The sequence below is a fragment of the Nomia melanderi genome, chromosome 8, assembly GCF_051020985.1.
Source record: "Nomia melanderi isolate GNS246 chromosome 8, iyNomMela1, whole genome shotgun sequence".
Lineage (NCBI taxonomy): Eukaryota > Metazoa > Arthropoda > Insecta > Hymenoptera > Halictidae > Nomia > Nomia melanderi.
Genome location: NC_135006.1, coordinates 11,646,627 through 11,670,359, shown reverse-complemented (window position 1 = coordinate 11,670,359; position 23,733 = coordinate 11,646,627). Strand labels below are relative to the sequence as shown.

General features: G+C 45.1%; 1 protein-coding gene and 1 long non-coding RNA gene across 2 annotated transcripts in view; one reads left to right on the top strand and one right to left on the bottom strand.

Annotated features, from left to right (window-relative positions):
- The window catches only part of Ser (protein serrate), a 78,201-nt gene that overhangs the window by 40,227 nt on the left and 14,241 nt on the right, over nucleotides 1–23,733 (bottom strand). The window contains exon 2 of the mRNA XM_031977685.2: nucleotides 4,357–4,656. Coding sequence (XP_031833545.1) covers nucleotides 4,357–4,656 — 300 coding nt within the window. The remainder of the gene's footprint in view (nucleotides 1–4,356; nucleotides 4,657–23,733) is intronic.
- LOC143174781 (uncharacterized) lies at nucleotides 1,823–20,511 on the top strand. Its single transcript, XR_012999116.1, has 3 exons — nucleotides 1,823–2,405; nucleotides 20,050–20,224; nucleotides 20,334–20,511. It is a non-coding gene; the product is annotated as an uncharacterized LOC143174781 (long non-coding RNA).

Below are 23,733 nucleotides of genomic sequence, written 5' to 3'. Positions count from 1 at the left end.
CTACCCCACTGTTTCGTCTTGCCAACATCGATACCGCGATGGAACGCCATTTCGGAACTACTGGCGAACTAATACTATAGCGTAATATTTCTTCTTCCTCTTACTATTGGAAATTGTAGTATATATCGCGGAGCAATCGGTGATAAATCTTTTATTATCGTCGCTACGTACTACTATTAGTATTATTACTGCTATTATTAGACTGCGGATCTTTATGCAAATTCAAGTTTTCAAGAACGTTTAGAAAAGAAGTACAATGGAAAATGGTTTCCCCTAACAAATGTCACGAAAAGTAAACTTCAGATATTTTATATATTTCTCGTATCATGTGCATTCTTTGCAATCTTGCAATTCCAAATTAGTAATTAGAGAAGGAGAATTACAATGGAAAATGGTTTTTCCTAACAAATGTCACGAAAAGTAAACTTCAGATATTTTATATACTTCTCGTATCATGTGCATTCTATGCAATCTTGCACTTCCAAATTTCCCACGAATGCATAAAAATCCGCAGTCTAATTACTAATGTCGCCGCTAACGTCACTATCGCTATCATCATCGCTACGGTTACCACTAGCACACCTATCCTCATTACACACTACCATTTCACGAGGACCGTTAATATCTTCAATGTCGCGCACAAAGTCACAAGTAAGTTTCGCCCGCAAGAGCGCCGCTGCACCGCACAAAAAGAAATTCATCGTCCGTTTAACATCCCCTCGAAAACCGAGCGGCACACACGGTCCGTTTGCCTTCCATAGATGTTTTTTTCACAACTCGCGCGACCATAATTGAGTTAGCTCGGGCAGCGCTAAACGTCCGCCGCAGGAGGCGCAGGGGAAAAACCCGGGGCAAGAAACACGACGACGACGTCGACGGACCACGACGGACAATAAGAGGGAAAAAAGGGGCGGAGGGTGGAAGGAAAGCCACCGGTGGAGAGGAAACAACTGGAGAAAGATCCTTCACGGAAAGGAAGCGATTTAAGGGCCTCTGTTTATGCCCCCGGTGGGCCGTCGAGAGGGGCCCGCGCCCTTCGAACGGACCCCAGCCACGGCTCGCCCTCTTAGAGCCTCGCGAGCGAGTTATGAAATATACAAACAACGCGGCGCTCTTCAAATAATCCGGGCCCGAAGGCCCTTTACGATTCCTCGGCCCGTTACGCGGCGAACGAGGGCCCTCGACGTGCACTGCCCGTCGTCCACCGGCCCCAGCGCGAACGCGAGGAAACACGTCGTCGTCGTCGTGGCGCTGTCGAGAGGGTCCCCTCGAAATTGTTCGTCCCGGCGCGGCGTAATCGCGCGGCTCCACGCGGGCCCGGTGACACGTCACGCGGGTGGGACAAGTATGCCTCCGAGCTGCTTCCTCTCGGCCCTACTCGAGGACGCGCGGCTTTTTAATTAGTCGAAGATATATTGTGGCAGCGTGCTTCGAGTATGCCCGCTCGAGGGCCTCTTCAGGCCCAGCAATAATCGAGGGACGACCGGTGCTACCGTGAAACGAGCGTTGGAGACCGTTTCTCGATTGTCCTGTCAGTGCTCTTTGGGCGAGTTTGATCGTGTTAGGGTTTATTTATGGGGTGGGTCGAGGGGAATCGGATCTTCTCTGCGGTAGTAATGGAATAGAAGTGCTGAAGCGATGAATCAGGAGCGGGAAAGAATTTTGTAATGTTTCTCGAGCAGCGGGATAATCATCTAACGTTACCCAATGGCCGGACTATCTCTTTCCGAATGAAACCCGGAAAAACTGGGGGCGGTAATTCACTTATCAGCCTACCACCCCCGTGGTTTCGTGATCAAACCGCACAAGTGATCCGCCCCGTGTCGCAGCGCGATGCCCGCCGAGCCAGATCAGACGCTCGCAAGGGTGGATTTGAAACTCGACGCGCGTTTCCGCGCCGCGGATTCCCCTCGGATCGGTGGAGCAGCGCGGGCAGCCTCAATCTTTGCTTTACGACACCGCGATTTGTAAATCCACCGGAGTCGAACGAGAATTTCGTGGCCGCGGCGCGATAGAAGAGGAGAGCTAGAGGAACAGAGCCGCGGTCGGCGTTGCCAAGCGACTGGAACCAAACTGGAATTCTGCGTAACGACTCCGCGGATAGAGGAGCAACAGACCGGAAATCCTTTGGATATTCGATGGCTCTCTCGCCGGAGGAGTCGACAAAGGAATCGGGAGATCCGCGATTGCCGCCGCGATACAATGCTGTCCGTAAAAACGTCTTTTCCAGCGAGAGCCCCGAACCGGGAGTATTTTTTACGGAACACTGCAACGGGGATCCAGTCGACTGAGTTTCCATGATTTCGAGAATGGAGATGCACTGCTCGAGCTGCAATCTCGCATCTTGTAGAACATGATTCTGGAATGGTCTTTTTCTGGGTGAGGAGCAAAGGTTTTTGGAAAAGGTAGGAAGGAATTGTACTTGTTTTGTTGTTTGTACTTTGTACATTGGAGAGAATTGAGCTCATTGGAAAATCCATTAACTGCACTTTTCGAAATTTTTAAATATTTTATCATTAAAGCGTTTCATTGACTCTTAGCTTCATGTATTTGAAATATGTTTCGTTAGAGCTGGGTTTGGTATTAGGGAATAATAGAAAGACTTTTGGATATGGAAAAATTGCAAGAATAGTAAAAATGACTTCAAGGGTATACTACTTTATGCATTTTACATGTTCGATAGATTTGAACTATACCTGTAATAATAAGCTACTATTATGCTCCGTATAACGTATGAACATGTTAAATATTAAAATGAAGCACCTTTGTTTCCTAATTTACGTACGTTCAGTTTCAAAGAGTGTCGTTTATATAACGGGAAAGATTGAATATTTCCAATGAAAAGCTTTCGAATGCAAAGGGTTGAAGTAAACGCGAAATGCATTGAAATTTGTATCGTTAAAACGTTACTTCTAGTTAGACAACTAATTTTAGTCAACAAAGTTCTTTCCTTACGCTTGGATCAAAAAAGGAATGTTAAAACTTTTTCAAGACTTCCAAGATATCTTCTTAAGAGGTTAACGGAGTCAAGGATTGTAATCATTAACGAGGACCGCGTCCAAGGTTTAACGGGAAAAGGGGGACGACGCTAGAATTCTCCGGGCCATTTTGTCGTCTAACTGGCCTCACGAGGACCTCGTTGAAATTAATTACGAGACCGTCGTTGCCGTCGTTTCGACGGTTGCGCAATGCTCGGTGCGAATCTCTTTCCGCGAGGAGTCGCCGCGTTTCACGCGTGTATTTCGAAACGCGTCCTCGCTGGCTGAGAAAATATCATTAACGCCGTTTACGATGATCCCGGCGAGCGCGGCGAGAAAGGAACGACCGCGTGTTTGTTCAAAACGTAATGGTGGATAAATATTTCCTCGGGCCGCCGTTGAATCCTCGGCAGTTCGGGGAACCTGTCCGGGACCGGTGATTCATCCGGGAATCATTCGTACAAATTCCACCCTTTCTTTCTCCCCTCGCGGCGACAGAGCCTTCGGAGACGATTCCACGAAGAGATAATTAATTTCGCCGGCTACACGCCTCGTTCGCGTATCAATTAACATTCCCGTGTAATAAGAATCCGCTGGAGGACCGGGAGTTTCTCGTCCGGTTTCCGTTGATTCGACGAATTAATTGATTCATAGCGTGCCGTCGACGGAAATGCTCTCCTCGGATGCGAGGCGTCGACGGGAAGATTTATTTTATGACGAATTCGCCGCTGAATGTTTTTGCGTGAACCATGAAATCTGAGAGTTAACCTGAGAAGCGTTATGCCGCGTTTATACCGGTAGGATTAATTGCTCATTAGGAACCTGTTCTGACGAACTGCCGGTTGCGAGCGAATGTTCACATAAACGGTGTAAAAGCAGTTTCAAATAGTTTGAAAGGTTTTGTAAAATGGAGGATATCGAAATGAAAGGTATTAAGATTATTTAAAAGATGTTGAAAACAGCTGAACAGACTTTGAAATAAAATCTGTTAACACTATTTCTATCGAAGGTGTCAAAGAACTTATGAAATTTCAAACTATTTTCTCAGTTTAGTCGTTCTTCCTCAATTGAATTTTCGACGTTACCTACGGTGAACGTTATAATCTTTCTTGAAACAGTCGAATATTCAATGAAAAACACGACTAAACTAGGAAAATAATTTCCAATTAAAATTTCAGATAGAAATAGTGTTGAGATAGTTGGAAAGAGGATAGATTATCCTATCTTTCATTGTTTCGGTGATTTTTGTATAAATATTATCCAGTGAACGTTCGTCAATGGATCATTCATCGAAAATGAGCGAATCCTTGTTCGAACTTGGAGCATTCGTTCGATCGGTGTAAACGCAGCCTTATAGAGGGGTTGTTCGTCTACTCACCGTCCATCGAAACGTGAAATGAAGTTGCAGGGTGACGGGTTCGGTGAGGGTGAAGGTGTTCTGGCCGAGAGCGTGACTAGATACGTTGCCGAAACTACACGAGCCGATGGCAGTGACGTTCGATTGATACTCTTTCAAGCACAGCCAGAAGGCCGTGGAACACGGTGTCGTGCAGGGTGGTAATCCTCCTTTTCCTCCGCCATCGCCTCCCCCGCCGCAACACCTGCCGTCCACCAGGGTGCCCCTGTTGTTCGTCAGCGAGAGGATCTGCACCTCGAAGAATCCGCTCGCGTTCGTCGCCTGCGCATCAATAATTCAAAATATTATTAGTACTCCATAGTATTCAGTATGTTTGTTTATCTGGTATGTCTTATTTAATAGCATCTGATAATTAGTATTTAACATTAGCTTATTAATCAGTAGTTAAGTATGTAATACGTATAACATTAATACCAATTTTAAAACTATTTTTACGTTAATAACTATTTTAAACTACAGAAATTCGTTTAGCAATGCGCAAACTGAATTACATATCAATTGAAGTTTCAATAGACACTCTTGAAGATTCTATAGACAAATCTCGAAACGTCAGTTTGACTGCTTGGTAGTTCTAGTGTTAAACCTCTCAGAGTCTTCCAATTGGCCGATTGGTGGGTCTTAATTCACCTTACGGTTGCCTCAGTAATTTACATTTTATACGCACAGAATCATTGCAACAGATCGCGTTCAATACCGCAGCCGCTTCGATCACATTCCGTTCTCAACTTCAGTTTTCAAATGGCATTTCTCCTATCCCCAGAGAAAAGCAAAGCGTCTCCATTCATTCGTCGAGCGATCTTCTCACGATGCTAACATGGCGCGCGAGTAAATAGAAATTTTTATAGTTTCCTTTCCTCGGGGAGAATCGATCTCCGATTACGTTTGCCGATCGATTCGATCCGAGTCGTTCGCGCGGGCTGTTAAATTGTATCGAATTCTGTTTACACAGATCCCCGGCGCGGTGTCAGCCGGGCGTACGAGACGGAATGGAATCGAAATGGAATTTATCGGGTTCGTTACAGGCCCGTGGTTCGTTAAACAGCACGATCCCGGCCGGCTCTTTCTAATGGGCATAATAAAACAGCGGGATTTTCCAGCCGGCCTCGTGAAAACGCAGGAACTGGACGGGACCCGTGGAACGGGAGGCGAAAGGCCCTCTCTCGAGTGTGTCCGTTACGGGCCCGCAGCCGGCGGCACCGTCTAGCCGCGATTCGGTGAAAGAAATCGAGCGGTTTCGTCACGGAATTGCCAATTTCCCGAAGAGCCCGTTGATCACTGTATTATACGCACGATGATTGAAATTTACCGCCTCGCGTGTGCATGCGCGTTCAGATTGCCTCACCTTTCGACGTCGAACCGCGGAGAGGCCGTGCATACACTTCCCTGACCGAATCGGTGAGAAAACTCGCGGCTGAGGATTAGTCGGGGACTGATTTCAGATTGTCAAATGGCTGGGAATTAGAGATTGGCTCGGTATCAGTGTTTCTCGTGGGATTTCGGGAATTTGTTGGCGAGGTTGCGCGGAAAGACTTGAGAGTAATGTTGAAATGAGTGCTCGGTGATGTTGGTATTGAATGAGGTGATATATGAATGTATCGGTTATTGTTTGAACTAGAATTGAAGGCAATTGAGTGCCTCTGCTACTGAGAATGTATTAATTTAGTAAGTTACTAATTCACTGAGTTACTGGTTGATCAAGCTACTACTTTAATAATGCACTAATTTGATAAGCTATTAATTTACTGATCTATTGATTTACTGATTTACTGATTTATTGACTTACTGATTTAATAATTTACTAATTTACTAATCTACTCATTTACTCATTCTCTCATTCACTCACTCGCTCACTCACTCGTTCACTCACTCATTTACTCATTTACTCATTTACTCATTTACTCATTTACTCATTAACTCATTTATTCATTTACTCATTTACTCATTTACTCATTTACTCATTTACTCATTTATTCATTTACTCATTTACTCATTTACTCATTTACTCATTTACTCATTTACTCATATACTCATTTACTCATTTACTCATTTACTCATTTACTCATTTACTCATTTACTCATTTACTCATTTACTCATTTACTCATTTACTCATTTACTCATTTACTAAGAATCGCAGTAATGTGTCACATTCTGCACAAGTCCCTCAGAACAAGTTTTACCTCAATCAATGCAAACCCGAAAAATGTAGAGTACTTAGGATTTGTTCTGTAAAAGAAACAAATATCTCCCCACGCAGAAAATATCAGCTCACTTTTGGCAATTTTTCGCTGGTAACACTATGAACCGCATCACGGCGAACGATACACCGCTAGCCCCTGACTGATCGCTCGATCGCGCGCGGGGTTTCGACATCGGCGCAAAAATTTTATTGGTTTCATTCTTTTCCGCTCGGACAAAGAACTTTATGGTTGTACGTAAATCATCCGAGCAAATGCCCCGTGCGAACTTTAACATTTCCTTCTTCAGGCCGCGAATAATTTATCGCCGTGGCCACGGAAGCTTTAACTCCCGGCGGATTAAATTAAATAAACGTCTACTTCAGTAATAATTGAATTAAGCCGTTTATGTAATCGTAATTCTCTCGCGTGGTTTCGTGGGGACGAACATTGCAGGTTCGTCCTGAATCGGAATCGAGAACAGGCGGAAGCCTGAAAAACTGCGGTATTCGATTTAATCGCAAACTTTACAAAATCATAACCCCGCAACAGTGAAATAATTTTGTTTCATATTCAAATTATAGCTACTGGTAGAACCATGCTATTCAATCATTCTAAAATTAACAAAGACCGACTGATAGAATTCTCGATTCGATTAATTCGATCATGTCAGAAAGGAAACATTTATTCTACACTTTATCGTTTAACACTAGGGCCACCGTATACATCAAAATGGCGGGCCCCAATTTTTTCATTTCGTAAAGATTACCTTAACAGCGTTAAATGTCTGCGATGATTTTAAAATGAATACTATATGAGTATATGAAAAAACAGAAACGTATACATTGTTAGAATGTTTATAACGGTTATGTATTAATCATATTAAACTGTCGCTAGTTCTACTGTTAATACAGTGTCCACTGAAATTTATTAATAATTCATTGCCAAGATGCTACCAGTTCTGGCCTCGTGCTACTATATAAAAATAGGAATGAAACGGGAGAACAAGCTGCTCAATATTTTCTGGACAACCTCAATAGAACTGCCGACAGTGTTCATTGAATTCAGGTCAAAAAATTTCTCCCCGACCGTTGAAGGCTTTTCGCCGGAGGAAATATATTGCCCGTCTACCGTGCAGTACCCGCGGATTTATTTCACCCGGCGAACCGTCCGATTAATAATAAAAGCGAGAACGCCGCTCGAAATCGTCTGCTTTCGACGCTGGATCGAGAGTCTTCCTTTCATCGTCCGTTACGAAACCCCACGGGCTACGTACACTTCACCTACACCTATCGGATTCGAATGCATCGGCCGACGCGACCGCCGTTGCATCGGAGGGGGAACACGTGTTACCGATGGGCGCCCGATACTCTATCTTTCTCTCGAATGTTTCCAAGCGGTTCGAACATTTTCGAATTTCGAGCCGCTTCGACGGAACCTCGAGGCAGAAAACCCTTGAGAATCTTGAAACTGTTGAAAGTGTTGAAGTCCAGAAAGTCCTGGAAGTCTTGGAAGTTGCGAGTCTTAAGACTCTTGAGAGTTTTGAAAGTTTTGAGAGATTTGAGAGTATTCAAAGTTTTGAAATTTTTGAAAGTTTTAAAAGTCCTGAAAGTTTCGAAAGTTTCCCGAGTCTCGCAAACTGCAAAACTCTTCAACCCCAGAGAACCTCGAAAACTCCTTAGGTCTTCGAAAGCTTGGAATTCACAGAAGTCTCAAAGGTCGCCGAAATTTCGCAAATTTCAAAAATTCAGCGAACTTCGAAGCCTCGAAGCAAGTCTTTCAGACCAGGAGAACCTACGAACTCTTGAAACTTCCAAGAACCTTACAAATTTAAGCACCAGAAATCTCGAAAGTCCTGTAACTCCGAGAAACCTCGGACAAATTGAATCACGTTCACCGTATAGACGTTACCTGCTAGTTACGCATGGCCTGCATCGTTTACAGTCCACGGTCTTATATAATGCTCGTCCAAAAAGTTTGCTCACCAATCGAAACGATCCCACTCCATCGAACTATCCAAGAAACATTCAATATTTCCAAACCATCCTCAGCTCGAAAGAAAATCCTCTAAACTCTAAACCTCTTGATCCCCGACTTTCGCTGAAGAGTAAGTGCTGCGTACATTCGAGGAACGATGGCCAGGCCATCACCAGCACGTGGATAGTCCGTGCGTGTGGGTGAATCCGTGCGATCGCGGCACGGTCCGCGCTGCCCCGCACCCGGGGCCCACCGTAATTACCGTAAGAGTAAGATCGAAGGTAGAAAGCGCGGAGGATCGTCTGCTGGCCTTTGCTTTCCACGACGCGCTTCCTGCTACGTTATATAATCCCGACATCCCGTGCCGCGAGTGACATTTTCGCCGGTGAACCGAGAGAGTTGTTCGGAGCTTCTGCGGGTTTTGCTCATGGTGGACGGGACTCTAAGACTACCGGTCCGCTCAAAATCGCTTCCTCGTCTGCCGATTTCGACGACGAAAAATAGAGATTGCATCGAGATTAACCCCTTGGCCTGTGATATATTCCTCAACTCTGGTCGATACGTCTGCTTTGTCATTAACCGTTTGGATGCTAAACAACTTTTGTGGATATTTACCAAAAAAAGCGATTGGGTGTGTCTGGAAAAAAATTAATAAGAGTACTTATCTAATGAGATCAGAAATATTGTGTTATTACAGAAAAATAACATTTATTCGAATAAATTTACTTCGATTTATTTCTTGAAGAATATAGTAGGAAAATTATAATTGATACTGATAAACAGAAGCATTTCCACGCTCTCTGCAATTTTGGCACAATATAAGAAGAGCGCTATAGCGCTCCTCAGCATTCAAACGGTTAATAATTTATTGGAAAAAGAGAAAAATTCTAAGCACATGTTATGCCTATATTTCCTTTTAAGTATAACAGTTGATTACAGAGGAATAATATTTACTTTGAATTAAGTGAACTGAGGAATACATATATTTGTTGAATCATATTGAAAATCTTCACCATGAGTCAAACTCGTTGTAGGACAAGGGGTTAACCCCAGTCGGTCTATCATGTGACTTTGAGTCACATTTCAACATAGAAAATTCGTGTTGAGCATAGGAAAACCAACTTTTTGAACTTTTTACTTAAATCTTTTGATTATTTCATATTGCATTTCCGAAAGTTTTTTTGGTTTTTTAAAATTTGGGCCCTATAAATAAAAACAATAACGTTTTAATCATTCCTTTTATTCTCATAAGTGACTGAGAGTTACATCGTGGTACGATTCGTTATAAAAACACGTGGTACGATGAGGGTTAAGAATATCTGAAGAATATTTCATCGAACTGAGAGTACATCGAGACTTAACCCTTTGCGGACGGATGTCGGCATTTCGGTAAGATGAAATGTTCGTACTTGGAGGCCCAATTCGCGAACAAATGATTTAACCCTTTGCACTCGGAAGTTTTTCACTAGAAATGTTTGGACATTTTCCGATGAGGTGAAGACGATATTTTGTGAAACTAACTCGAAGAGAAATTGTACGTGCATTGAGGAACAAAGCTGTTTTATTTCAATGTTTCTCAAATTGATGCGTTATTGAAGGTACAATATTAAATATCAAATTTCATAGTTAATTAGTCGAATAGCAAGGGATCAGAACGTAGTTTCCTTTTTTTCCATCAATTAAGCAATTGATATGTAATTTAGCTCCATATGTTGAAGGTTTTGTATGTTTCGAAGGATACTTGTCCGCAAAGGATTAATAGTGTTATCGGGTCTAAAGGATGGTTTAGATTGAGAGGTTTTATGTAAGACTGTCTACGTATTATGGAAAGGTGAGAGGTTGGTTGACTACTGTTGGGAGTTGATTTGCCAGCGGTCGACAAGAGGGACGTTTCGTTGTGTGTTCACTTGTAGTTTTAGTTAGTTATAGGAAAATGAGGCGGAAATGGATAAAGCCGGTCATTCAGGGTTTATTTCCTTTAGTCTAGCTACCAAAGGATCTTCAGCTTTAGGTATAAATAACAAATTACAGAGTTAAAGAGGCTGGTCTACTTAGTGGTGTACTACTCTTTAAGGTGATTAGAGGCTCATAATATACGGCACTCAGATTCCTAAACCTGCAGAAGATTGAAATAATCATTAGAAATTCAGTAAGAATGAAAATTCTCCGTCATCGCGTCTCATTTTATCAAATTTTGTTGCGTTCGTATTTGTTATACCAAAATAGCTATTGCTGTAGCTACCCGATCGAAACGGTATCTTAATAAATTCCCTTCCGTTAGTAATAAATCGTTCAACAGTGAATTATCTAATTAATCAGCCAAATCCGTTTAGCGCGACGCGTCGGAGAAGTATGAATCGATCATCGAGATACGCGACCGGCGTCATAATCCGCTAGTAAATCACAGCGAATGTCCCGGCTGTGAAAGAGAACGCTCGAAGGTGGACAGAGCGAAGAAAAGGAATGCCCGTTGAAAAAAGGAAGTGAAAAGCACCGAGGGAAAAGAAAGGACGAGCGAACGATACGTGTCCTCGCATTATCGTTACCACCGAGCACTATGTAACAGTCGGCGAACATCGGCGATGTCCGATGCGCGCCGCGGGTAAACGTTTAGCCTTCGAGGCGAGCGGTAATTCTCCGGGAATCCCGCGAACGTAGGCAATTTCTGTTAATGCCCGGCCGGGAGTACCGGGCGTTACAAAATATGTAGACAAGGCTTCAGAGATTAATTAACCTCCGCGCGAATAACCGGCTGCTACCCGCTTGCCGACCCGCGCTTAAACGTTTCTTACAATCTCCTCGCGGGAAGGTAAATCCTCTTCGTAGAAACCTATCGAATAGTCACTCAATTATAATTCTCCTTCCACGTATAGCGCGCGCGCGCGCGCGCGCTCTTTGTTCTTAAGTCGTTAATCCCCGTGCACGGTATCGTAAAGATTAATCTTTACGCTGCAAAACAGCGAAGATTAATCCCCGCGATATCATAAAAGATTGATCGCCGAAGGATAAACGATCATTCCAAAACTCTCATCCAACGGCCATCTTGCCTTCCCCTCGTCACGTGCATAACCTAAAATTCTCACCTCGAACTTTCGAATCGGAAGAGACACGGGCCAAAGTCAACCAAACAAAAAACTCTTCGCGTATTCCAATAATACACAATGGCAAGATCTTTTGCCAACTGAGTACACAATGAAACTAGCCACTGTCTTACCGTGCGCGTCTAATTCAAGACCGTAGCCGGATGTTACGGGGCTGCCCATGCATCGGCGGCGAAACGGAATTGTCGTGACCGTAAAACGGCACGTCGCGTTACGTCCTGGTCAAGTGGTGTGCCGAGCGTGCACGCTGAGTCTCGCCGGCCATCGATGGCTCGTAAAGGTGGCGAGACGTTGGAGAGTCTCCGCGGGAACCTCCGCTACGGGAGACGCTAAAATCCGAGTTCCCTTACTCCGTGGACGCGGATAACAGCGCGCGAGCGTGCCGTAGGAAGAAAGGACGACCGTGTGTAACGAGCGTCGCCCGTTTTATTGGCCGTGCGCATACTTATTCCGCAGGCTCCCTCGGTAACTCGTCGTCGCTCCTTCCGAAAGGAGCCGAGCGGAGCTGGCACGCTAGGAAACGGCGGGCGGAGGACGCGGCTGTTCCGTCCGGGCCACGCGGAGCAGGTTTGCGCAGTCGGGTCACGTGCGCGCGCGAAATCGCTCGGGGCGGCCCGCCGGGCCCGCTTGAAAGCGAGCGCCGACGCGGAAGGGGACCGGACTTTTCGAAAACTGGGATCGGCTAGGGCCCGGCGACGGATGGGCATCGGTGCGCGGACACGAGCCGGGAATTTTAACCGGAGATCTCTTTCTCACGCGAGATCGGCCGCGGCGCCGACGCGTTTTTGCGCCGCGGATCCGATCGGAATTGGAAATACGCCGGGAAGCGTTACCGACTCGATCTTTCGGTCGACTTTCCACTCGCCGATCGGTTTTTGCTCGGGCTTGTTTCGAGCCCAGATTGGTATAACGGGTCTGCTTTCGGGTCGGCCGAGCGGCTTTTGGATCGCTCGGTTTGTGGTTTTTGGATTTGTCCGGGGCTAACGGTGAATCTTTTGGTACTCGTCTTGCTTGGGATAACGGAGTACGCGGGGAAACGTTCGAGTTTTAATGCAGGGGGATAGGAAATATGTATGGGATTACGGCGAGGATAGAGAAATGGAGAGAGAATGGAGTTCTTTAGGTTCCCTGATGAGATTTTTGATCGTTCAGGATTAAGCTGAAGTTTAGTGGTATTTGATGCAGTGATTTTTAATTGGCCAGCTTTCAATTTGTTGGTCTTTGGTTTATCGTTCTTTGATCTCGGTATTATCAGGTTTAAGCTTCGTCAGAATGTCAGTGAAGTAATGTGCGAGCATGTCTGGGCCTGGACCGATTGCGTACGGTGAACGGTTAAACTCGTGGATGGAATGCTAGGTTGTTTGAACGAGTAATTAAGATGTTTGCTGATACTCTGGCCTACTTGTCTTCGGGTTTCTAATCAAATTTATTTGAATATTCTGATATTCCCGCGCGGTTCGAGGAATTTTACACCTTGGGCCGCAGAAATGGGAACCTTCGGGCGAATATGTTTGAAGAAGACAACCATCTTCTTTTTACGAAGAATAAATTATTCCATACGGTATGGAATATCGAATTACTTTTCAATTTTCTATTTGTTTCTAATAAACACTCGGAAATGGCACGACTAACAGGAGAAAGGTTGATTTGAGAACAGAATAAATTCTTATTTAAAACGGAAGAACCATTAGTATATAATACGAACAAATTCTCCTTTGTTTACATTGCTCACGTTTACGAAACATATGTGTATTAGTTCAGAGGAATATTTCGAAAGTTGCGAACACGCCTTACTTGCTGCACATTAGACTCAAAGAGAGCGGTAATCGAATTATTTTTCAATTTCCCACTCGTTCGCGGCGAACACGATCCGGAAATTGGAATCGCATGACTAACAGGAGAACGGCGCGCGTTTTCCTCGCAGCTCGGCCACACCGAGGCCATGAGACAGCATTTTCCCACATGGCTGGGGTGTTCGGTCGCCACCCAGCGATAATTGCCGTCTCCCCGAGCTGTCGAGAGGTGTAATAAAGGTGGACACCCCGTATTAGCGACCTCTTCCCGACGTGAACCGCACCTTTCAACCTCGGAACAATCACTCCGTCCGTGTTGCCCGCTTTCACGGTTATTAGGTCAATTGTGCGAAAGCTCGTTTCTTTCTTTTTCGTGGGCCACCACTCGCGCGCGGGCTCGATTGTTCTCGCGACGTCGGCCCCGTTGCGCGCGATTATTCTTCTCGCGAATTTCCACACGCGAGATCGGAACTGCGAATTTCAACGACCCTTTCGGGACGTTTCCTCCGAAACGGGAGAAACCAATTTGCAAAACGCATGTTGTCACGTGGTAATCTCAAAATCGAGTAAAATTTCTAATTTACTGATATTCAACCTTGGAAGTGAACGCAAATTCACAGTAACTCGTCGAGGTTGTAATAACTGAAATAAAATGCAACTTGAATTTGAAGTGTGCAGAGAAATGGTAGCTCAAGGGATTAAGTATCGAAAGGGTTAACTTATTCGAGAGGCGACTCTCTCGATCCGATTCGATACACTAAAATCATAAAGTGTGATGTTTAATATTAACTGTCGCGTAACAACAGAATTTCAAAAAGTCACTTTCGGTGATGCGACGATTAGAAACACAACAGATTCTTCTCTGACAAGTGATTAAAGAAATTGATTAAGCAACACGTAAGCTGAATTGCAAATCGATTAAAGTTTCAATAGATGCACTCTTGCAATTTCTATAGAGGAATTTGAAAAAGTCACTTTCGTTGCTTGGCAGTTCCAATGTTAAGGCCAGTCATTTCTCCGGTCACGGTACGTTTAGTATTAATAGCTCGGAACAGTGTGAAACGAAAGTTTCAACGAGACGAATAATTATTCAAGGATCAACCGAGACGTTCCGCCGTTTATTAGCCGTATCGCGGAACGATTGGAAACCGTCGATCCGGCTGTCGGAAGTCTTTCGAGGGAGCCGCGCGTAAACGCGATGAGCACCGGCAACGGAACGAACCCGAGCGGCCGACTCGGCGTGGATTTTTAGTATTCGATCCGTGTGAACACACGCACGATCGCCGCGATAGTACCGTAATATAAACAGGCATTAACGCGGCAACCGGTTAAATGCGTAAGAAAACGACGAACGGGGCTCACGCTGCATCAGTCATTAAAGTGTCAACTACCTCCGACCACCGCGCGATAGCCTCGAAGCTCTTCGTACACGGGACCGCGCTGCCTTTTTACCCTTTTACCGATATTCGCCTTTCGAGAGGCCGCCTCTCGATTTTTCAACGTTCGCGGACATCACTTTTCCGTCGATTCCTTTCTTTTCTCATTCGCCTCCGTTCCAACGTTTTTCAGTGTTCCCACGGAAATCTCCTTAAAACCCCGCTCCTCCTTTCCCCCCTTATTTTTCGATTACACGGGAACCGGTAACACGGGTTAATCCTCGAAGAAAGCGGAGGAGAGAATCCTGCTCGCGACCTCTTTGTTCGTCGATAGATCATCTCGTTCTGACGATGAGACGTTGCTCGGAGCGTGCCTTAACACTTTACCGGCCGCTGTCACGTAGCGTGACTTCTCGCCAGCGGTGATGCTATTCTATCATTCTGATGTTTGTATAGAAATACATACTGATGTTATTTATAGATACAATTGCTTCCACTGTTCTCTTTTCGCAATTTACCAGATCGTCTTGTTCGATTCTTTTAAGTGGATGCTCATGTTAGTTCGACACTGTCTTTCGAATCACGAAAGTTTCGATCTATTACAAAGTCACAAAATATTCTTGAAAATGCAGTAGAGCCTGCTTGATTCTCGTCGGCAAGCTAACTAGACAAATGTGCGGCCGGCAGGGTTAAAAAGAATTGAGATTTCGGTTCGCGAGACTTCACACCTGAACGGCGAGGCAAACTTGCAATCGTAAACTTCCATTCTTTCAACTTCAAACTGAATTCACACTTATCAGAGTAAACGCGTACAAAGAACGAACGCAGAATTCCTTTCCATTCCTACCGAACTGCAAACAACATTCGCATCAAATGCTATAAAAGGAATCAGAGCGCACAGGGTTAATACGCGAAGGAAACCAAGAACGTTCAGTATCAGGCCCACCGCTAAAACGCGAGAGGTGTCCAAGGGCCCAGACTCGCGCAAAGATCCCACGGTGAAAGGATCCTCCGCAAAAGCGTCGATTTCACCCCGTGAGCCCTGTCCCGGAGACCACCAAGGCTCCGCAGGAGAAAAAAGGCAGCAACGGCAAAAAACGAAAAAGAGAACCGAGCGGATCGTTCTCGAGAAGGAAGAAACAAAGGAGCCCTTACAGTCTGTCGCTAGATTGATTTCTGGACACCTGGTGCACGGGAGGCCGTAGCCGTTTTACGCGCGTTTCAGGCCCCGCAGCCGGAGAAAGAGAGAAAGAGAGAAAGAGAGAGAAAGAGAGAGAGAGAGAGAGAGGGCATTACCGTGGCCGTCGGCGCGTATACATCGTTCGTGACTTGTTACGGGGCCCGACACCGGGGACCGACACTGGGGACCCGTGTGTACGTGCACGGGAGGACGAGCCGCGCGCTCGCTACCCTGTCTGCGTGGATTCGCGGGAGAACCGACCGACCGGCCGGTCGGCCGCCTCTCTCCTTTCCGCATAGCCGAGGTGCAGCGAGCCGTACTGGGCTCGACTCTTAAGGTGCAGATACACTGGCGAGGAACTTGCGACATTTTGGTCTAATAGGGAATTCGGTTAGTGTCGATGGGAGTTCTAGAGGTTCGGAAGACGCAGGTGGCGCTCCATAGGCTCCTTTCAGTCGCCACTCGATTCGCTACAGGAAAATTGTAAAGTATATTTGATGTCAAGTTTCGCACGATGCATTAACACGTGTAATATTAAAATAACGGCCCGTTTCTTTAATTTATATACAATTTCTCGTGAAGCTAGTTTCAAGAAAGATTGACCATATTTCATTGGAAAGTGTGCTGGGTACTTTTGGTAGAACTCTTGGAGTGCAGAGGGTTAAGCGACTTATTTGTGACGGACGCAATAATATCGTAATGCTCCTGAGCAAATGTAGTTACAGAATAAGTGTAGTAGTCTTTCTCTTTTTCTGATGAATTATGTATAATGGAATGTCTCCGTTGAGCGGAATTGAGAAAGAAATCATAGGGCAAGTGGTTAAGCGTTAGGAGATGTAGCTCTAAAAGGCTGAACATAGAGCTGTGGAGATTGGAATCTTCAATGGTTGAATTGTTGAGGTTAGATTCAGCTTTCGAAGCTGCAGGGTTGAGATCTGAAAGATTAAGGACTCTGCGTTTAGGGTTGAATTTTGAAGCTAAGGAGACTGAGGTTTGTAGAGCTAGGAGGCTTCGGGAGTTAGGTTTCAAGGTTGAGTCTTGGAACTTTGAAGATTGGAGCTTTATAAGACTATGTACGTCTTCAGGATTTCGCTTTTGAGGTCGAAGCGTTGAAGACTGGAGGTTTATAGGATTCTAAGCTCTCAATTTGTTTTTCGGGTTGAACCTTGAAGCGTAGAAAATTCGAACGTTCAAGCCTTTAAGACTGAGCCTTTAAAGTTGCACCTTGAAACACAGAAAATTCGAACGTTTAAGCCTTTAAGACCGAGCCTTTAAGGCTGAACCTTGAAACATAGAAAATTCGAACATGTAAGCCTTCAAAACTTTATCATCTAGTTTGAACCTTGAAGCGTAGAAAATTCGAACGTTCAAGCCTTCAAGACTACCGTTTAGGTTGACCCTTGAAACATAGAAAATTCGAACGTTCAAGCCTTCAAAACTTTATCATCTAGTTTGAACCTTAAAGCATAGAAAATTCGAACGTTCAAGCCTTTAAGACCTTTGAGGTTGAATTTTGCAGCTTCAAGGCTCGGCCTTCGAGGATAAACCTCGAAGCTTCGAAGACTCAACATTTCCACAACACTACACTCGCGACACACGTAAACGAGTCTAAAATACAAATTGCCGTAAGAATAATAGAATCGAATGACCTGGGAGTTCAGACACTTCTGCAAGTGGCTACCAAAGAAGACGTCGCAAGTTACCTGCTAGTGTATCTTCACCTTTAGCTCCCTCGCGTACTCGCCGCGCGGCGTCGAAGCTCGCGGCGCAGTTAATACGAATAACTCATTCGAGCGAAAAAACGGGGCCCCCGCGAACGGCCCGGAACGCATACTGAGGAACGAGCCTACCGTATCCTCTCTTCTGCCGCGTTCTCTCCCGTGGGATCCCCGGAACAACGCCTCCCAACAGGGGGATGGATATCGACGCAGGAATCCGGGCCCCGGGTTTCTTTTGTTCACCCGCCACCTTTTCCCGCTGACTTTCAACTCACTGACTCACTGTCTTTGGTTCTTGTCAAGCGGCGCCGGACGTGGAAACGGACTGAATGTTTTTTAACCCTTTGCGCTCCTACGAATGTGGCTCGACAGTGGATTTATTCGAAAGTGCTACAGTTTTTAATTGCATTATGTTTTTATACTATTTTTAACCGTTTGCGGACGAATGTCGACGTTTCGATCAGATGAAACTTTCATATTTGGAATACTAAGTTGCAAACGAATGATTTCATTGCTTGAATAGCAAGTGATCAGTGTGTAGTTCCCTTTGTTACTATTGTTTAAGCATTCGATGCATAATTTAGCTTCACACGTTGCAAGCTTTGTGTACTTTAAAAAGTCTTCGTCCGCAAAGGGTTAATCGTGTTGGTGAAAAGAAGCTATTAACACGTTAAGTGTCATGAGAATCTTGACCGTTTTTCCGTAGTTATTCTTTTGTAGGAAAAGAAAGCAGGAGTTATTAATTATTTGGCGTTACAATCCTTGCATCATACTATTGTCGACTTAGTTACTTTATTGAAAATTTTCATTCGACATCGGTTGTCTTGTATGTTACGATTGCTATCAAGTTACTCGGTAACGTCAGTCATCGACTGACATGGTTAAATTGTCTTTCGAAATACATTTCTAGTAGAGCACAATACAGAATACAGAATTATGGAAAAGTAAACGTGAACGGAACTCGGTGTGCAAGGGGATAATTGATTATTAATTCGATGATTCACAAGAGTATATGTATGAGATTCATTTATTCATATGTAATGGTTCTTTAGTTAACTGTAATTTCTTCAAGGTAAGTAATTTTGTAATTAATATCTCTTTCCTGTCGTTAGTTACTCCGACTTAGAGTACACGAGTTTAAGGCTCATGGTAATTGTATCGTAACCATTGTAAGTCAAATAACAACAACGCCGAACATTTTTCACCGAAGCGTCCGAAACTCAGATCTAAAAGAATTAATTGGGCTCTTAAACAAATTGTAAGGCGCGTCAGGTGGGCAACCGTTTGAAAGTTATTTGAAAATGCGGTTCGTTAAATTATCGTCACGCCGGCCGGATGTTCCCGAATATTGTTTACATCGGTTGAGAAACACCGCGATAAATAACACGAGATCGAATAAAAAGGCGGCACGGTAAAGGGGAAAAAGGGAAATATAAAAAATTCATTCACCAACGAGAATTATCTGACACGTTTAAGTAGCTCGTAAACTACATTTTATAGGCGTGCATAAATTATTATGCCCCTCGCTATCTGAATGCCACGTCGCGCCAAGATAAAAGTACACATCGTTAATTAATTCGAAATTAAATGAAACAGTGAAACTCCGATCGGGCCGCTAAAAAGCTATTTCCCCTCTTCTTAGGGGTCTGCTAGATACGTTCTTTAAAAGCGTACGCTTAATTAACGTCGCCGGAAGAGGGGAATCCGTACGAGATTTCGGCTTTCGGCTGTCCATTATTCTCCACCCGATGAAAACTTTCACCGAAAAGGCACTAAATTCTCGCGTCCTGCCTGCACGGAGGAGGGGAAAAACGAATGGAACGAGTCCCGGACGTCTCCAGCTTCCCGAGAAGCCGTCAAGGGAAAAGAAACGAATCGAATTAATTTATTCCGGCTGGTCGGAGGAGCTGGAATATATTGGGACGCGTGTAGAGACTGGACGAAGAATGTCCCAAGTAGGTTTCGGTTCGAGTGGCTAGCCTCTGAATATTTCCTGAGTAGTCTGGGAAAGATTATAAGCATAATCATTATGGGATAAGAACATTTAGGAGCCCTTTAAGAAGCTTTTAAGAGAGTAAGGAAAATCCAAGTGGTTAGTGGATGAGCTCGTTAAAATGTAGTTTGTCAGTTGCTAGATTCGTCGAGAGAGGTTTGGGTTCGAGCGCCCCACCGAGTCTCTCGAGTACATTTTTTCCTTGAGTTTTCCAGGATTAACTATTGTTTCTTCCTAGTAGAGTAATATCCTCGAATTACTCTGACATTCAGATATTGGGATACAATTGACTTGGTGGGACTATTCAGAAGAGTTCAATTCGAATTGTGTCTTACTTCCAGGAGGCAAGGTGTATATCCAGCAACTCGAAGAATTCGTAGTATTCAATTAAAGACGTTCGCTGCTCGCGAATACCACCAACCTCGAATCACAAGGAACTCAGACTGGATTCGAATCCTTCTGTCTATAGTAGACGGAGCGGTGTATATCGACTGAAAAAATTCGCTGATCCCATCGGTGAGGCCCAAATGTGGCCAGAGAGGCCAAGAAAAGGGGAGAGGCGACTTTTTATAATAATAAGAGGAGACTTCCCACGCGCGTTCCTAACAGTTTTTAATTATTTCAGTAATTTGTGGTCGATCGACGTGCCCCGCCGAAGAGCGAGCGAGAGGAGAGCAGCCTCGATGGAATTGAGAGTGGGTAGCAAATAATATTAAGTATAGGCCTTCTCCGCGAAAAGAGAGAGATATATGGCCGATGGTGGGCTCTCCTCGAATAGTCGAGAGCGGGTTCGCGAATATCCCTTACGAACACACGCGCACGGGGCCCCGCCGAACGGGGCCCGTCCGTGAAGATCCTACGGTGTAAAATTAAATGGTGCGTTCGGTAGGTCTATTTCACCGGGGCCAGGTAGCGGCCACCGGTAATTACTACCTACGACTTAGGAGCTCTCAAAGATAAAATGAAAGGCCCCGGACGATTTTCGAAACCGAATTCGCGTCAGTTGTGTGCTGTTGTTATTGTTGTTGTTGCTGTTGCTGTTCTTCGGGTGAATCTGGTCCTCGCCCCCCTGCCACGTCACTTCCTCTCGCGTTCAGGGTCCCCGGCTCGGCGAGGAGCTCCTCGTTTTGCTCGTTTTCCGGTCCGACTTGGGTCGCGTGAGCGACCGATCGTGATTTCGGAGACGACGGGCCCGGTCTCGCGATCCTCGATAGGTAAACAGTGATCGGAGATCGGGAATTACCGGACTCGATCGCAATTTCGTTTCTACCGTCGTTACGTCGGCACGAAATTAATTAATGGCCCGATTCGAGCGCGGGTAAGCGTTGCCACGAATTCGGAAGCTTTTTTGCCTCTCGGGGGACAGTGTGAATTTGCGATCGTTAACCGGTTAACGGCTCGCCGTTCTCTGGATTAAACGGCAGCTTTTAATTTCAGAGTAACTTCCTCGATCTTTGTTCGCGAGGAATGATTTAGCTGGTTGCTGCAATGGCGACAATTAACATTCGAACCTTTTCGTTACAATGATAGGCTTTTGATACTCTTTCAATCCAGGTCATGCAGTCTCGATTGAATCGGAATCAGTCGGATTCCTAGATTATACCTCAGAATGCACACGATCGAATTGTATAAACACGTTTAAGAAGTTCCTTCTCCGTCTCAATGACGACAGTTAACCCATTTGCATCATACGAAGCGGAAGATTCGTCCTCACCACAAACGTTTCAACTGCATTAAAATAAAATGGTTCGGAACCTATGAAAAAGTAAAAACCTAAATAGCCGCACGACAATTATTGCACTCGTAAAGTGTATCTTTCCTTTTCTTGCGATATCCAAATTACACAACGGTAGCGCGCATGTATGAGCTTATCATGCAAATGGGTTAACATTCAAACATTCTCGTTACAATCCTCCAAAGTCTCGATTGAATCGGAATCACTCGAATTCCTAGATTATACCTCAGAATGCAAACGATCGAACCGTGTAAACACGTTTAAGAAGTTCCTTCTCCGTTTCAATGACGACATGTAACATTCAAGCATTCTCGTTACAACAAGTCCTTAACTATTCCTTCAATCCAGTTCATCTAAAGTCTCAATGAAATCGGAATCACCCGAATTCCTAGATTATACACAACGTACGCGTAAACACGTTTAAAAAGTCCCTTATCCGTTGACTCAGACTACTCCATTTATTCAGTCTCCAAATGAAATCAGACATCCCATATCCACGGTAATCAAGATCGTCTCAAGTACAAGCCGATCCCATTCTACGAAGACCACTCTCGCGAAGGAGACACGTTGCCGCGGAGATTCAGTGTGTCATCGGAGCATCGTCCGGCAGCGAGGAGTTGCAGCCGGAAACCTCGTACAACCGATAACGCGAAATCAAGCTCGTTTGTCGGTTCTCCTCGATTTCCTTATTCCCGTCGACTTCCTGGCTACCCCGGGCGCCGGGCAACGTAACGAGCAGGTCGCGAGCGTTTCGTGCGCGGCTGAGGCCAAACGATTTCTCGTCGGTTGCTCTTATTTTCATTGTTATTCCCATCGAACGTTGCGGCGAGCAGAATTCGCTAATTGGCACGGTTGCGCCGCCGATAAAGCGGCCCCCTTCATTGATCCATCCCGCGACTAACCGCCGAGAAACGGAGAGAACGGGAGAGAGACTCTAGAGGAGGCCGGTTAACAGGTTCTCAATTAAGATATCGAGAACGCACCTTCCGCGGCTTTTACATAATTACATCCAGCTCTAATTAAGCATTTACATAATTACACGTATTCCCCGGTACGCGATGGCCACCCCGCCCCCGTTTTACGCGCGCTAATGAGATCGTCGATAACAATTAACCCAGCGTAAACTGGACTGGGGAGACGCGCGCGTGAGCGGAGCGGACCACGCTGCCGCTCTGCGGCGGCGGCGGCGGCGGCGTTTTACCTTCGATTATCCAAGATGATCCGCGGCCGTTTCACCCGGCGGAGTCATCTTGTTATTAAGTCGTTCGAGAGCCGCTTCCCTAGATGGGAATAAAATTTTATTGGCGATCCATTTCCTCCGATCGCCCCTGATGACCCTCTTTACCGGCGACGATTCGCGGCCCCTCCGCCGGGCCCCCGGTCTTCCACCGCAAATTATACACTTAACCGGCCAATTATTTCGTGCGTCTATCTTTCTTTCATACCAATTACACGGTGTGTGTGTGTCCCTAAACTTTATCCCCCTTCCTTACTCACCGAGGCCCGGCAAAGTAAAAGGAGGGAGGCAGGAGGTCCAGGTTCGGGCCGAGAAAAAATGATTTTACGATTCTTAGAAATTGAATTCCGCGGGAACCGTTCCGCGTCCGGCCTTCCACGGTTTCTGATTAATACGTTTAACCGAATTATTTTAACGGCGGCCCAGGGGGGAGCGAGATTTCGCCGGCACCGCGGGTTTCATTGCCGCTCGTCAAAAATTATGGTCGGGAATTAAAAGATTATGCGAGACCCCCGCGCGCACTGGATAGAGCGATATTCCTTAATGCGGCCCGGTTCTTTAACTGTGTTGCACGCTTTCGCTTTCTGCGCGATCCTCTGCGCTTAATCGCGACGGGATTTCTTCTTGATGATCTCATTGGGAGATTGGAGCGGGGAAATTGATGGTGGATAGTAGGAAATTATATAGTCCGTTTTCCAAAGGTTTCGGAAAATTAAGGGCCTCGATCCTTGAAGATCGATGAATTTCTCAAAAGTTGTTGAATTCTGTTTCTAAACAATTGCTGATCTCAATATTTAAGAATCGGTAATCTCAATTTCGAAATATTGGCGACGGAAACTTTGGAGAATCGATGTCTTGGATGTCTGAACAATTAACAAGTTGGATGTCGTGGGGGTCACCGGTGACCTCAATCAAATCGAATTACTATACTTCATTCGGTTAACTGATGATTATTTGAAAACATTTCTATATTACAAGTAATACCACCGAATGCAGTGACATTTGGCAAGATAAACCTGCAATAATAATAACGTAATTCAATTGCAGAAGTTA